Genomic DNA, 15,130 nt, shown 5'->3' with positions numbered 1-15,130 from the left:
TAATGTATGCCTGTAAGCTTTTGATTATATAGATATAAATGTGATACATAACATATAAAATTATATTTTCATAAAAGTATGTACTTCCTGATTTGTATCAAGTGTATAATACATATTAATATATATTTTATCTACTTTTTAAATTTCAGAAATTTGTGGGGATGTTTTTAAAATATAAGTACGTACAGTAGGTGACAACTTGGTGACTTTCATAAAGTACAGGCACCTACCTTCTATATCAGTAAAGAGCATCACTGGCTGCCACGTAAACTTTCATTCTCAACCTTTCTTTTCCTGCATGGTTACCAGTATTTGCATCCCTATAGATAGTATAGTGTATGGCTTTTGTGTCTGGCGTTTGGGAGGCAGCTTTGTTTCTGTGAGGTCTGCCCACATGGGTACATAAACTAGTAGTTTATCATTTTCTCGTGCTATGGCAGTCTGAAGTAGAGGACACAGCTATCATAATCTTTGCATTCTGCAGCTGATGGCTATTCAGCTTTTGAACCATGGGATGCTATGTGTAATGCTCATTTATGAGGCTTCTGGTGCATGTCTTTTGAGTATGTTTGTGCTGGATAAGTACTCATTTCTATGGGCTGTTTATCTAGAATTTACCTTTCGTGGATATTGTTAATTTGTTTCTCAAAATAGCCCTGCCATGTATGATTCCCATGACCATACTAACACTAAGTATAATGGCTCATTGTTGCTAAGTTAGTTTTAGTTTTTGATTTTTTTTTTCGTAGCTTTTAAAAAACATTAAATTTAACTGGGCAGTGGTGACGCATGCTTTTAATCCCAGCACTCGGGAGACAGAGGCAGACGGATCTTTGTGAGTTCAAGGCCAGCCTGGTCTACAAGAGCTAGTTCCAGGACAGGCTCCAAAACTACAGAGAAACCCTGTCTCAAAAAACCACCAAAAAAGAAAAGAAAAAATTTAAATACATGGCAATATTTTGTAATGAAAATAAATATATTGTAACTGATATCCTTTTGATGGGCTATTGCTACCCTTGCCACATTCTACCTTGTGAGCTCTGTGGTTAATTCTGTGTGTATTCTAATGTGAGGAAAATTTAATATTGGAGCAAGCTAACAGATTTCATACTTTTTCTTAACAATTTTTTTTAACTTCCCTGTTTTTTACCTATGTGATAATAGCAGGAAATCCATTTGAATGGTTTTATTTGGTTATCAAGAAAATGGATTTTGATTTTATGGAGACAGGGTTACTCTGTGTAGCCCTGGTTGTCCTGGAACTCACTCCATAGACCAGACTGGCCTCGAGCTCACAGAATTCTGTCTTCCTCTGCCTCCCAAGTGCTGAGATTAAAGGCATACGCACTACTGCCCAGCCGTTTTCTTCATGCTTATTTTAAGAGTAGTATAAAGAAGATACCATGGTGCCTGAAGCTAGATTTTGCTGAAAAAACACCACTAATTTAATTGTCCAGAATAATTAACAGCACTAGCTGCCAGAACCGGCATCGCATGGACCCTCTACCATAGGAAACCATCTCTGGGGATTACTCGAGAGCATTTTCAAAAAGAAAATCTTGTCCTTTGGAAAAGAAAGATGGTAGATGAGTGAGATGACTCACTGGGTGAAGGGACTTGATGCCAAGCCCGACAACCCCCGTGTTGTTCAGTTCTGAATCCCCAGTGATAGAAAAGAACTGACTTTCATATGTTCTCTGACCTTGTGCACTGGACACACACACACCCTACACACAAATGTTAAGACGAAAAGTAAGTTTTTAGTCAGAGAACTTTCCTTCATAATGTTCCTTTTAGCTTCTCCCATGTTCTCAATAGTTCTGACAGGAGTTGCTAAGTGTCTGAAAAATCCTGAGGTCTTGCTTTTACTTAACATTTGATAATGTCATGGTAGCCCTCCATTCTGTTGAACACCATAGCTTTAGACTGCTGTTGGCACAGTGGTGTTTGGCGATGTCCTGTTGCTACAGTAGGTATCTTAACCCTTTGGAGCAGTGGTTCTCAACCTTCCTAATACTGTGACCCTTTAATATAGTTCCTCATATTGTGGTGACCCCCAACCATAAAATTATTTCATTGCTACTTCATAAGTGTAATTTTGCTACCATTATGAATCATAATGTAAATATCTGAAGCAGGATATTGGATGTCGCAACCCATAGGTTGAGAACCACTGCTTTGGAGACTTTGAGAATTTTCAAACTCTATCATAGCCAGATGATCTTTTGGAAATGCCTGCTTGCTTGCTTGCTTGCTTGCTTGCTTGCTTTCTTCCCAAATTTCTCTGATATTGCCAGTTGTATATTGGATTTTTAAGAATATAATGACCAGAATGAGTGTGTGATTCTTGAATGTTTTGGAACATTCTTTTGACTTTCATATGTGCAAATCATCCACCTCTCTAAGTAATCGCTGACAAGAAACTCTTAGCAATAGCAGAGAACTACTGTTGGGTAGTTTGTTGTTTTGAAGGGAAGTCATCTGGAAACTGCTTTTAGCTGCTGAACTTTCTTGAGAGGTCACGCTGTAACCCAAGTCCACAAGTCTGCCAACTCTTGCTCCTCTCTACTAATGGAGATGGGTCTGAGATGCTTCAGTGAATTAGCAAGTAGCCCGAAAGCTTATTGAAGACAGTGTGTTCGATGACCTTTCCCTTCCTAGCCTCTAAATCTTTTTATTAGTGTCAATAATGAGAAATAAAACTTGCTGACTAGATCTTTCTCTCACACAATATCTGCTAGAGTGTCTCATTCTTAAACAGATGTAGAATGTAGATCTGACAAGTAGTGTTACTTGGGCATCATCTTGATATCTCTTGGTTACAGACTCAGTTTGCAGATTAATTCTAGAAGACACTTTAAAGTCTTTGTTGACAAAATGTTTGACTTCTTATAGATAATTTCTGCGTATGTCCTAGTCATGGTGGTCAGGGTAGTGTTAAGGAGTTTCTTCAAGTTGTAGCTTCCTCACACAGTCATATGGAGTCAGCACTGAGGAACTAAAACCAGCAGAGCCCTCATTGACATGACTGATTCCAGAGCCCCATCAAAAGCTGTTTTCTTTTCTGTAGGTATCAGTCAGAGCCGGATCTCTCATTGGCTGTTGCAGCAGGGGTCAGACCTGAGTGAACAGAAGAAAAGAGCATTTTACCGATGGTATCAACTTGAGAAGACAAACCCTGGTAAGTATTTCTTTTTATTTATGTGCCTAAATGAAAAGCATAATTATTTCATTGAATCCATGTGCTAATTTGTCCAGAGAAACTGTTTCATGCTTTAGTGTCTTCCTTTATGTGAGTAGGCAACTATAAAACCTAAAGCGTGGTTGTCATTGTGTTTAGGTTTCTGTTTCCTAGGCCACTTCACTTCCTCCTCTCAGCCACCTCTTGACTTCCCGATTAGGAGATTTTCTGGGCACAGTTCGGAAGAATGGTAATGGTATCAGTGGCTGGCTCTCTTTTCAGCTGTGGATGCACAAATAAAATTTACCTTTTTTCAGTTTTTGGAAAAACATATTAATTGGTGTGTATTTAATATTTTTATTGAGTTCATTCTTTGCCCATTACTAATGGTTTTGTGTCTTTAATGCCTGTGACCTGGGTAATAAATGCATTGTGAAATTTTAAGGTAAAGCTGTTCACATAACTCCCAGAAACAGCACTAGACTGGAAAATAAAATGAAATCTTAAGGGTAAAAATCATGAAAGTCTTGTTGTCTGGAGTTGCCAAGAATAGGCAATATTTATCCCAAGATAATTTTAACAAGTGATAGATCAAGAAAAATATGATGTCACGGGAGTGGCTGTCTTGGGGTGCACGTTGCAAAGGTGATGATAGTGAACCTCATCTCAAGTACACTGTTGCCATTGAGATGCCTTCTCCAGTCCTCTGCATAAAGCCTGCAGGCACCCCAGGCGAGGGGCTGCACTCAGCAGTGCTAGCCCGAGCTGCAGACACAGCAGTGACTTTTAGGGTGTGTATACGGGAAGTTTTGTTAGTTTTTCTCAACAATTGCATTCTTAACCCAAAATGCCCTGGTAAGATGAAGCAAAACAGAAAGTATCAATGTATACAAGGAATTTCTAGAATCTGTTCTCCCCCACTTTCTCTTTTGAAGTGCTATAGATACACAGACATTTTAAAAGACCAACAAGGTATTTAGTTACCTTATTGGATAAAAAAATTATGATCATTTTGCTGTTTGCCAATAATTGTTAAGATTTATTTGTGTGTCATGTTCTAATAATCAAGGTAGTTTCCTATAAAGATTGCAATCTCCATTATTGTACCTAAGAAAAGGAATATTTCCACAATTGTTAGTCTTTTATCACATCTCTCTGTTACAAAGGTGCCTTGTATAGCTTAATACCTGTTTTCTCCCTCTCTGTCTTTTAATAAGCAGTATCAGTTTTAGGTCACAAATTAGGATGCTTCTCTAGCCTCTTAAATTGTCCAAACTTTTTATTTTTTAATGATATAAACTTTTTTGGGAGGGATCTTTTCAAGACAGGGTTTCTCTGTGTAGCCTTGGCTGTCCTGTAACTTGCTCTGTAGGCCAGGCTGACCTCCAGCTCACAGAGATGCTAGGGCTGGGATTAAAGGTGTGCACCACCACTGCCTGGCTAAAGTAGCAAAATCAAAGGATGATATTTCTTCTTCTGCGGGTACTTTAGAGTTGCTGTTATCTCTAAATACGGTGTTGCACCTAAGATGAGTTCTCTTCTCTCTGCCTGTTAAATAGTTGCTTGGAGTACCTCACATTCATCTTTGCAAGATACTGGAATCATCTGACTGAGAACTGGTTAAATTCTCTACAGGATAATATTGTAGGATTGTATAATTATTTTTAGTGTGTTTTGTTTGAATTATATTTGCATGCAGTGAAACAGCATTCAGAAGTTAAAAATGTAAGATACGAAACAATATAATCTGTATTCAAAGAATATGTACATACACACATGTGCGTGCTTGGGATTGAACCCAGGGCCTTGTGCATGCAAGGCAGGCATTTACCATTGAACTGTGACCCTTCTTTGACTTTCTGAATTTTAGACCATGTAGTCTGTGTTTGGAAAATGTGTAATATTCCTTCCATATAATGTGTAATGGAAGGAAGGAGGGAAAAAGAGATGTGAAAATCAATTTGTTTACATTATAGTATCAAGAGAAGAGCTCAGTTCCTGAGATGTGGTCCCACAACTTATCTGAAGCAGTTTAGAGAAAATAAGCTATGGGTAGGCTTATTAGGAGGTGGTTGCTGTTACCACACTCTATCCTCAGCCCAGCAGACAGGTCATAATGCGAAATGTAGCTAGCATTATGTTTTCACATGCATTCTGAGAAGAATGTAAAATTACGGCAAACCACAAAATGAAAAGCTGACTTTTCTGTTCTCTGATACTGAACTATCTGGCAAACAAACAGCTGTATTTGTGGATTCTTTGCCTACTCTTGACCTTAACAAGACTTTTGGTTGCATTCCTTGAGTGAAATTTTCCTTTCAACCTCCTATCCATTTGGATTTTTTTTCTTTTTTTAAAAAAATTTTTTTATTGATTTTATTGAGCTATACATTTTTCTCTGCTCCCCTTCCTGCCTTCCCCTTCCCCCTCTACCCTCTCCCATGATCACCCTGCTCCCAATTTACTCAGGATATCTTGTCTTTTTCTACTTCCCATGTAGATTGGATCCATGTATATCTCTCTTAGGGTCCTCATTGTTATCTAGGTTCTCTGGGATTGTGAACTGTAGGCTGGTTTTCTTTTCTTTTAGACAAAAGCCACTTATCTGTGAGTACATATGATATTTGTCTTTCCATTTGGATTTTTTTATAAGGACTCTTTTTACAAAGTTCTTTTTACATGAACTCAGCAAGGAAAAAATAGAGTTACTTTGACTGATAATCGAATACCTATAGATACAATGTAATAATCAGATAAATAGACCCATAATCAGTTATTCCTACCACATTCTAAAGCCTGATAAGACTTCTCAATAAAGCAAATTAATGGGAACCAATCATGTGCACTTTATATTGTTTCTTATGACAACATTTACAAGAAAATGCCTGTTTTCTTAAAGAACGGAGTTTAAATTCAGTGTGTTTGCTGTGAGAAAAATTCCTTTACTCAAATTAAGCTCCAGTCTTCTCTTGCCTGAATCAATCATTGCTATGGCAGACAGGGTTTGTGGGGCACCTGCAGGCTTGAGACACTAATCCTTCAGACTTTTCACATTAAACAGTCTGATGGGATGCCTATGCATAATACACAAGAAGTCCATGTCAGATCAGAAGAAAACACCCATTCTGCGCATGTAGCATGCCAGAGCTCCAGGAAATGTGTGTATGACATGGGAGAAGGTGAGAAAGACTTGGGAGAACCCATTTTCCATTTCCGTGGAAGGAGTACTAATGACCTTCTTCTACTAGCTGATTAACAGAGGCTTGTCCAATTCTAAGCCGGTACACAAGATAATCATATCTACAGGAGAACACTCACAGAAACCTTAAAATCTAATAGTAAATTATAAAAGTGGTTTTTGTAAGCAGAAATTGCTTGTTCATTCCTGGCTGCCCAGACCCGAGTAGTCACACAGAACTATAATAATTGCACTGTTTGGCCTATTAGCTCAGGCTTCTTATTGGCTAGCTCTTACATCTTAAATTAACCCATTTCTGTTATTTTATATTTTACCTTGAGGCCTATGGTTTGTTACATCTTACTTCTTAGTCAACTCCAAGGCATCTGCCTCATTCAGCAGCTACATGGCATCTCTCTGACTCCACTTACTCTCTTTATCCCTTCCAGCCTGACTTTATTTTGCCCTGCCATAGACCAAAGCAGCTTTATTCATTAACCAATAAAAGCAACACATATACAGAAGGACATCCCACATCATCTCCCCTTTTCTATCTAATTGAAATGGCAAGTTTTAACTTTAACATAATAAAATTATATATACACAACAGTTATCAAGCAAGAATTATAGTTACAGTATTTTGCCCATTTACATTTGGCAAATTAAGGAAAAATAGTCTATCATCTATCTTTGTGAGTGTAAAGTTTTATATCTAATAACTATCTGTCTTCAACTCTTCAAAGACTCCAGAAGGATATAATATTACCTGACTAAACAGGAAGTGCATTGTAAGCAACCCCCAATTGCCAGAGACATCTTGCTGCCTGGACAGTCACCCAAAGTTCTTCTGTAACATTGGGACATCCATCTTCAACCTGCAGGCCTATAGTATCCAGCAGACTTTTCCGTGAAGCAGAAAATTTGAAGATCTGTTCTGCCTTGTAATGGCATAGTCCATCAGTTGCTTTCTTCTGTGTCCTGCAAGATGTCTGACAGTCTCTTTTATGAAGCAGGAACCCTGAAGGACCATCCCATCTTTTGGAAAGGTCAGCGGCCACTTTTCTGTGGGTCCTGCTTATCCAGTTCATATGTCATACCATCAAGCAGCCCAAGCAAGAGCAGTTTTTTGCCCAAATGGCTAGCCTTGTCACATTTAAGGCAAATTCCATAGTAAGTTTCTTCAATGCCCATTAACCTCTCAGAAATAATTAGTGCTGCAGAAGCAGGCATATATCACTGTCAAGAAAAGTCTAAGTTCTTAAAACATTTTAAATGCCATTTTTTAAATATTTTAAATACATTTAAAACTGTAGGTCTTTGAAGTGTTGAAGATTATCTATCTAACTGAAATATATCTCTGTATATCTAGAAAACCTAACTAACATGACTACAAGTTTGACTATTATAAATGATTATTAATCTATAATTTTTAATTATACATTACAGTTTTGAATAAGCTGTATAAACATAATACCTTAAACAAGAATAGAAATACACATACAACAAAATTGACCTTAAATTTGTATCAGTAAACCAAAGTCCATACCAATGTAAAGTATTCATTTCTATATCTTATCCCCCTTTAAATGAAAACTAACATTTATAAACAATCATTTTGGGAATGTGTTGTTTCTTCCAAACTGCATTGTGCTGTTTCTTGGACCAAGTTTTTTTACGATTCACAGAGACAGGGGGGTCTTGTTCCATCAAACCACATTAGTCTGGAAGGAATCCATAGGCTCTCATCTTCTGTGGAAACAAAAGCAGAACCTCTTTTCCAAAGTAACATATCTTTAGACCCAAATTTTGATGTCAAGATACATATATGTTGGTTTAACTTTAGCTGCCCCCAGAATCAAATGTCTCTCTACAGTAACAATTTCAAAGAAAACACAGTAATATACATAATCCATATTCCCTGTGTATATTCCATCTTTATGTGGTTTATTTTCTTTACTCCTTTATGTTTGTCTGTATTCTTTTATATTACTTTTACTGTCTCTAAAGATTTTGTTTTATTTTTAAAACCATTTACTTCTTTTTATAACTGTGTGTATTCTTTTTCCTCTCTCCCAAACCTACATACATTTTTTAAACGCACTGTGTCTCATTTAGTTGCCTTTTATGTCTGAATTTGTCCTATTGTGTATCTGAAATCCTTATCTGACAAGGAGCATTTTAAAATGGTTAGCAGTGTGGTTGCCCCAGCCTTGGATGCTGACTCTGCCTCTATTGGCCTTTCATTATGGTATAGGTATGTTCACCTCCTCTGTGAGACATTTTCACTTCCCCAGCTCCAGGGACACAGCAGGTCTATGTTGCCATTAAGCAAGTTGTAGCACTCTGCTCACAAACCCCATTTAAGTGTTCCATAATCAGACCTCCTGAAAGAGCCAGAGCCATTTGTACCAGCGTGAACCAGGAAACTCATTTCTAAAGGAGTCGCACATCCGTTTGCAAACAGAGCCTATCTGAAAAAAATATGGCTACCTAGAAGATGCCCTTGGCTTGCATTTTTGTAGGCCTAGAAGCCCTTTTCTTAAGCTTTCTTAGGTTTTATGTGGATGTATGTTGCCAAATGTCTGGGTGCCATTTTGTAAGCAGAGACTGCTTGTTTGTTCCTGGCTGCCCAGACCAAACAATTACATGGAAACTGTATTCATTACAACACTGTTTGACCTGTTAGCTCATGCTTCTTATTGGCTAGCTTTTATATCTGAAATTAACCCATTTCTATTCTTTTATATTTTACCTTGAATCCCATAGTATGTTACTTCTTGCCTCTTGGGGCATCTTCATGTTGTCTGTCTCCTTTAGCAGCTACATGGTGTCTCTCTGACTCCACCTATTCTCTCTCTGTATCCCTTCCACCCTGGCTATTTTGTCCTGTCATAGGCCAAAGCAGCTTTATTCATTAACCAATAAAAACAACACATATGCAGGACATCCCAAATCAAAATTTTGTTTTAATGTGAACTAAGATATAGTGTCGAAACTGTTACTATAAAGAAGTAAGTCACACATAAGTGAGTCCCTGGGTTTTTCTCCAGCCCAGATTTCCCATATCACTACAGGGAAGTTTTAAGGCTTGTACTCACTATTCCCACATTCTAGTTTCTATGCATTGTTCTGTCAAAATCAGTAATGTTCATCATATTCTTGTATAATTCACTGCTCCCTCTCTGTCTGAACCAAAACAAAGTAGATAGACTTTGCTTTCCAGAAGTAATCTGTATTTATTCCAGAATGCTTTGTTTACCATTTTTCTTGTTTTTCGTTTTATCTTGTGTGTGTGTGTGTGTGTGTGTTAGAGTATAGGGGTACACATGTATGTGGGTATATGTGCACCTGAGAGTCTGAGTGTGGGGAAATGCGTTATAGATATCCTGACTTATTGGGAAGCCAGACTGTACTTAGAGCCACAATAGGACAGCTCTGGGGGTGGGTAGAGCCATAATAGGACAGCTCTGGAGGGGTAGAGCTGCAATAGGACAACCTGTCCTGAAGGACAGGTGTCCTGACTATGGGGATGCCAGGCTACCTGGTGCTGGGGTGCAGTGGGGGGATGGTCTCTCCACATTATATAGCAATCCTGCTCTTCTCCTGGAGAACGCTACAGCTGAGCTGTGCTCTGTTTCCTTAAGGGAACGAAAGTTCTAGCAGAGCTGTCTGCTTCTTCTCTGGCCCAAGGTGTTACTTCTTTTGCTAACACTCTGCTAAAGGGGAAGCCCCTACAGCAAGGTTTTTCAGCTCAGTTCGCTAAGGGATGTCCCAGCCAGGTTCTATTCTGCGCAGGCGAATGAAGATCATCACCCAAGACTCTTTTGAGAAAGAGATTTATTTGGTAAGGAGGAGTCTAGGAGAGTGGCCACCTCTGCCAGGGAGGGATAAATGGTGGCCCCTAACTGAACAGGCAGAGTGGCTTATAGTGCTTCTTAGGGGCGGAGTTTTCCCAGGGAGAAGAGTTGGTTAGTTTTTCTCTGCTCAGGGATTGGTTAGTTTAGTTGGTCAGGGGCAGAGATGGGTCTGATTTCATGGCCAAACTGTGTTTCTTTCACTGATCCTTTTTAGCTTTTTGACTCTAATCTTAGTACCAGGGCTGTTCCCCCCCACACACTGGCTCTGATTCTAGGGACAAAGTGTGTTTCTTTGGCACTGGTTTCAGAGTCTGGGCACATGTCTTTAGTCCTGGGTTCAGGGATAGGAATGTTTCTTTCCCTGACTCAGGTCTCAGATCCAGGGTGTGTTTATTTTACTGGCTCTGAGTTCAGAGTCAGGGTGCACAGTGATCAGTTGGTTTCCTGCTCCAGTTGTCCCCTTCACCCTACACTGAGGCTAGATGTCAAGAATCATCTTCAGTTTCTCTTCCACTGTATTCACTGAGACAAACTCTCTCAGCCAAATCCTGAGTGCACAGATATGGATAATCTTGCTATTTGACTTGCTCTGGGGACCCCCAACTACAGTTCCCAGGCTGGGTTACAGGTAACTAGCTACAATGCCTTCCTGGCTTCTTGTGCTGTTTTGAATGACTGCTACATTGAAAAAGAAATGGGACAAGAAAAAAAAAAAGGCCCTCAATGTGGTATTTTAAAATTAAGAATAGTTACAAGTTTAAAATTGCTCAGTTTTAGCCTTCTGTATAGAAATAGTCTTCATTTCTTTCAAAGTCACCATGTTAATATTTTCTTCTCTTGGTTTTATCTCTTTTCCTCCCTCCGTTTTCTTCTTTTCTTACAAACTTTATTTTAATCTAAATTCTTTTTTATAGGAAGTTTAGACAATGCAGAATATTTTTAAATGATTGATACCATTAACAGTAAATCCCAACAACAGGTGAGCAGCATTGGCTGTCTACCTCCTTCAGCCTCTTAGGGTCCTGCTCTCTGTTAATTTCCATGCCTGCACCACGTTGCCTACCTGTAAGAACATGCCACAGTTCTAGCAGCACATGCTGGAGCTGACTGATTTGTTCTCTTCTCCCCCATCCTCTCCACTCTGAATCCCTTCATCCCGTCACCAGATCAAGCCTAGGGTAAGAGAACCCATGGCCTTATCTATTCAGTTTCTGCCTTCATCTTGACTAGCTGTGATGTTAGGTACTTTGACTGCTTTGGACATTTTCTTTCTGGAACAAAATTTGGATAATTTTAATTAGGTAGATTCTTACCCTAGACTCTTGCCGTGCTGTAATCCTTACTTGCTTTGGGAAAAATTGGAGACTTTGAATCAGGCCCAGATTATTTTGACAAACCTTTAAATATTTATCTATTTATTTATATATGTATGTATGTGAATGTTTTGCCTGCATGTATGTCTGTATACCATTTACAAGCATGGTATCCACAGAGGCCAGAAAAGGTCTTTAGTTCTCTCTCTCTCTCTCTTTTTTTTTTAATTATAAACTGATTGGCCTAGTATCTCAGGCTCTTCTTATTAACTCTTTCTTACATCGTACATTAACCCATTATTCTTGTCTATGCTAGCCATGTGGCTCGGTACCTTATTCAACCAGGCAGTCACATCTTGCTTCCTCTGCGTCTGGGTCATGACTGCAGACTACAGAACCCTCTACCCATTAGTTCTCTTGGAACTGAAGTTATAGACAGTTGTGAATCACCAGGTGGCTGCTGGGAATCAAACCTGGGTCCTCTAGAAGAGCAGCCAGAGCACATACCTGCTATGTCCCCAAGCCCTTTCCTCAAACCCATTGGCTATAGTATAAAAGATTTAAGCTTTCTGGTAATAATAGAAGAGATTCAAACCTACTGGCCTTCATACAAAAGAATCACACTCATTGACTGCATGGAGAAAGCTTACAAACTTAACTACATGTAAATTAAAATAAAAATATATACCATAATTAAAGATACAGCAAATGAGAAATGAATAATTACAGCTATATAACTGGTAATTGATGTTGTATCTCCACTCAGATAAAATCTATAACTCAATAACAAAAGGACCATAAACTAACAAAAGTTAGATAATAGGCAGTAAACAAGAAGGTGCTTATCTTTACTATTAGTAAGGTATTTTATCTTAAAGGTATTTTTTCTGCTAAATTGGTACATTTTAATATGTAATATGCTTAGTGTTTGGAGGATATGATGAAATAACAGCTGGAGATGGTTGTGATGACTTGTATTAATTATCTGCTGTGATACAAAGCGTGCTATATTTTTTTCAGCTTAGCAAAACAAAGGTTTATTTTCTGTTTCTATAGACCAGGAATCCAGGAGCAGCATCCTCATGAGCTTTTAGTCAAGCCGTCAGCCAGGGCTGCAGTCACTGGAACTAGGTGGTCCACTTGCAAGGCCACTCACATGGATATTGTCTGTCCCTGTTCCTTACTGCCTCATGGCCAGAGACAGCAGTTCCTCAAGAGCCCCATCATCCATTCTCACCGAGAAACGCCTCCCTTGAACAAATGATCTGAGAAAGAAAGCACAGAAAGATGCCCTAGCGTCTCAATCTGGACGAGACGTGCTCTCACTGCCACATGCTGTTGCTCACACATGAGTACAGAATGGGAAAGCACCCCACAGAGCACAGCTGCCAGGAGGCAAGGAAGGACTCATGAGCCCTTGGGGCTGACTACCAACATGCCTTTGTTGGGACTGAATGTCTGGGTATTTATTTCTGTCAGCTGGGTGTAGAAGGATCCATATGATGTATATTGTGGCGTAGTGTACAAGGTAGCTTTTTTCCTGCTTTGTCTGGTGCTCAGGTAGAATGGCAAAGGCACCTGGAGATCAGTTGGATAGCTTTTATTCTGTGCAGACTTCCATATGGCTACTTTGTGGGGTTGATCCTACTTCTTAAAGCACAGATGAGCCAGCATACCTAGGAGATGTAGAGAGCAGGTGCAGGGCTCCCTGTGATCTAGCTTTGGGTTTTCTCCATGTCATAGATGAGCCCAGGTCTAAGAGCACAATGACAGGGAGGCATGGCTTATTGTGAAGATCCATATTTAGACCTGCCCTAGGCAGTTATGGTTGTGAGAGATGATGCTGACCTGTTGTAAACCATCTATCTATCTATCTATCTATCTATCTATCTATCTATCTATCTATATAAAATTTTATACCGGATTTGTCTTGAATATAAAATTAATGAAATTTGCGTAGTACTGGCTTCATAATATGTGGAGGGAAATAAAGAAATTAAAAATGAGATGAGATATTTTAGCTTGCAGTTTGAAGAAGAAATTTACTAAGAAGGGAGAGATAGACTATATGTTTAAAAGGAGAATCTAGATTGTTTAAACCATTGGTCTCCATCCAAGAAAATACAAATAAAGATGTTGCCGTTAGGAAAGGAGTTTAGCTGGGACCACTTTTGTGTACCTGTTGTTCCAACTACTTGGGAGACTAAGACCAGAGAAACTAGTGAGGCCAGGAGTTAAAGGCCAGCCTAAGCAACATAGAATGACCCTGTCTCAGAAAGGGTGTGTGGATATTCAAATAGAGTATATCCATGGTGTTATTTGATGATATGATAGAAAATAGTTCCTATCGTGAAGAAACATGTTTATTGTGTGAGATTAACATGTATTCTTATGTACATAAACCCTTTGAATTCTAACTTGCCTTTCTAGGACAATATTAAGAGTTTTGATAAGCTGGGCTTGATGAAGCATGCCCATACTTCCAACACTGAGAGATGGAGGTAGGAGTTGTGTGCTGCCTTACTCCTTGTCTCGAAAGAAAGAAAAGGAGTTTGCTAAACTACAGTCAAAGGGAACTTCTTGGAGGCTTTAATCAAAAGAGTGATATAACTATAATTGTGTTTGGGAAAGATGGATTTAGCAGTGCTAGGAGTAAATGAGGAAGAGGAGGCAGGGACTTGCCATGGCAGCATGCCAAGCTCTGTGCACATCTGTGAGCTAAGTTCATAGAAGCCAGAGACAGTGTAGCTTCTGATTTGAGGCTAGCCTCAAGTCTAGAACAAACCATGGGAAAAGACATGTGATAAGCCAAGAATTAGTGAATTATAACTCGCTGATGCTGTTTGAAGATAGCTGGTCTAAATTAGTTAACCCTCTCAGATTGAAGTTGTTCTGTCAGAGGTGAGCAATATGGTCTTGGTAGGTGGTAGGCCTGTAGAGCCTGGATCCTGCTCACTAATAGCTTGTGAAATACCATCTTATTTTCTTTACTGCTGTATTTTACACTTTCTTTTTGAAACAAGGTCTCATGTAGCTGAGACTAACCTTAACTCCTGATCTTCCTGCCTCTGACTTCCAAGTAGTAGGATTACAGATGTGTACCATCACATCTGGCCTAGTGTAGGAATTTCAAAAAAGGCTCAATGTCCCGCGCTACCGTCTCTCCAGCAAGAACCACGCGGTACACATAGGATCCTTCTGCAGAAAAGCTTTATGTCTCTTGGGAGCTAGAGCATAAGCCACATGGCGGAGACCCAGATAAGATGGAACCCATCCCTTATATAGGAAACAGACCCTGCTTCGGAACGTGTCATTCTTGGATTGGTCAACTGCTCCCAGTCCCAGGTGATACCTTGGGAGTAGTGGAAAAATACCAACACGTGTGAGCTTTCTAGCTCACCTGGCGGTGCAGCGCCATCTATGGTGGAGAGTGTGGTTGCGGCCTTCTACAGCTCAACAAGGAAATTCCAGTGCTTTTTATGAAGAAATAGGTCTCATGCTTTGTGTGAAATGCATTGAAGGAGCTAACAGACACATGAGCTGTGGAAAGGTAGCAATTAGGATGACCTTTGTAGGCTTTTACTGTTTCAGGTTTTTTCCT

The 15,130-nt window shown here is 39.3% G+C and overlaps 1 protein-coding gene across 18 annotated transcripts in view; it reads left to right on the top strand.

The window, feature by feature from the left end:
* The window catches only part of Hmbox1 (homeobox containing 1), a 156,125-nt gene that overhangs the window by 80,168 nt on the left and 60,827 nt on the right, over window positions 1–15,130 (top strand). For all 18 annotated transcript variants that reach the window (XR_007229382.3, XM_085698649.2, XM_048421809.3 and 15 more), the window contains exon 5: window positions 3,071–3,181. Coding sequence is in view for 17 of the 18 variants with exons in the window: in XM_085698649.2 (XP_085554775.1) it covers window positions 3,071–3,181 (111 nt within the window). In the remaining variant the exon portion in view is untranslated. The remainder of the gene's footprint in view (window positions 1–3,070; window positions 3,182–15,130) is intronic.

The sequence above is a fragment of the Myodes glareolus genome, chromosome 12 (assembly GCF_982192425.1).
Source record: "Myodes glareolus chromosome 12, mMyoGla1.1, whole genome shotgun sequence".
In the NCBI taxonomy this organism is placed as follows: Eukaryota; Metazoa; Chordata; class Mammalia; order Rodentia; family Cricetidae; genus Myodes; species Myodes glareolus.
This window is presented reverse-complemented; position numbering and strand designations above follow the sequence as displayed.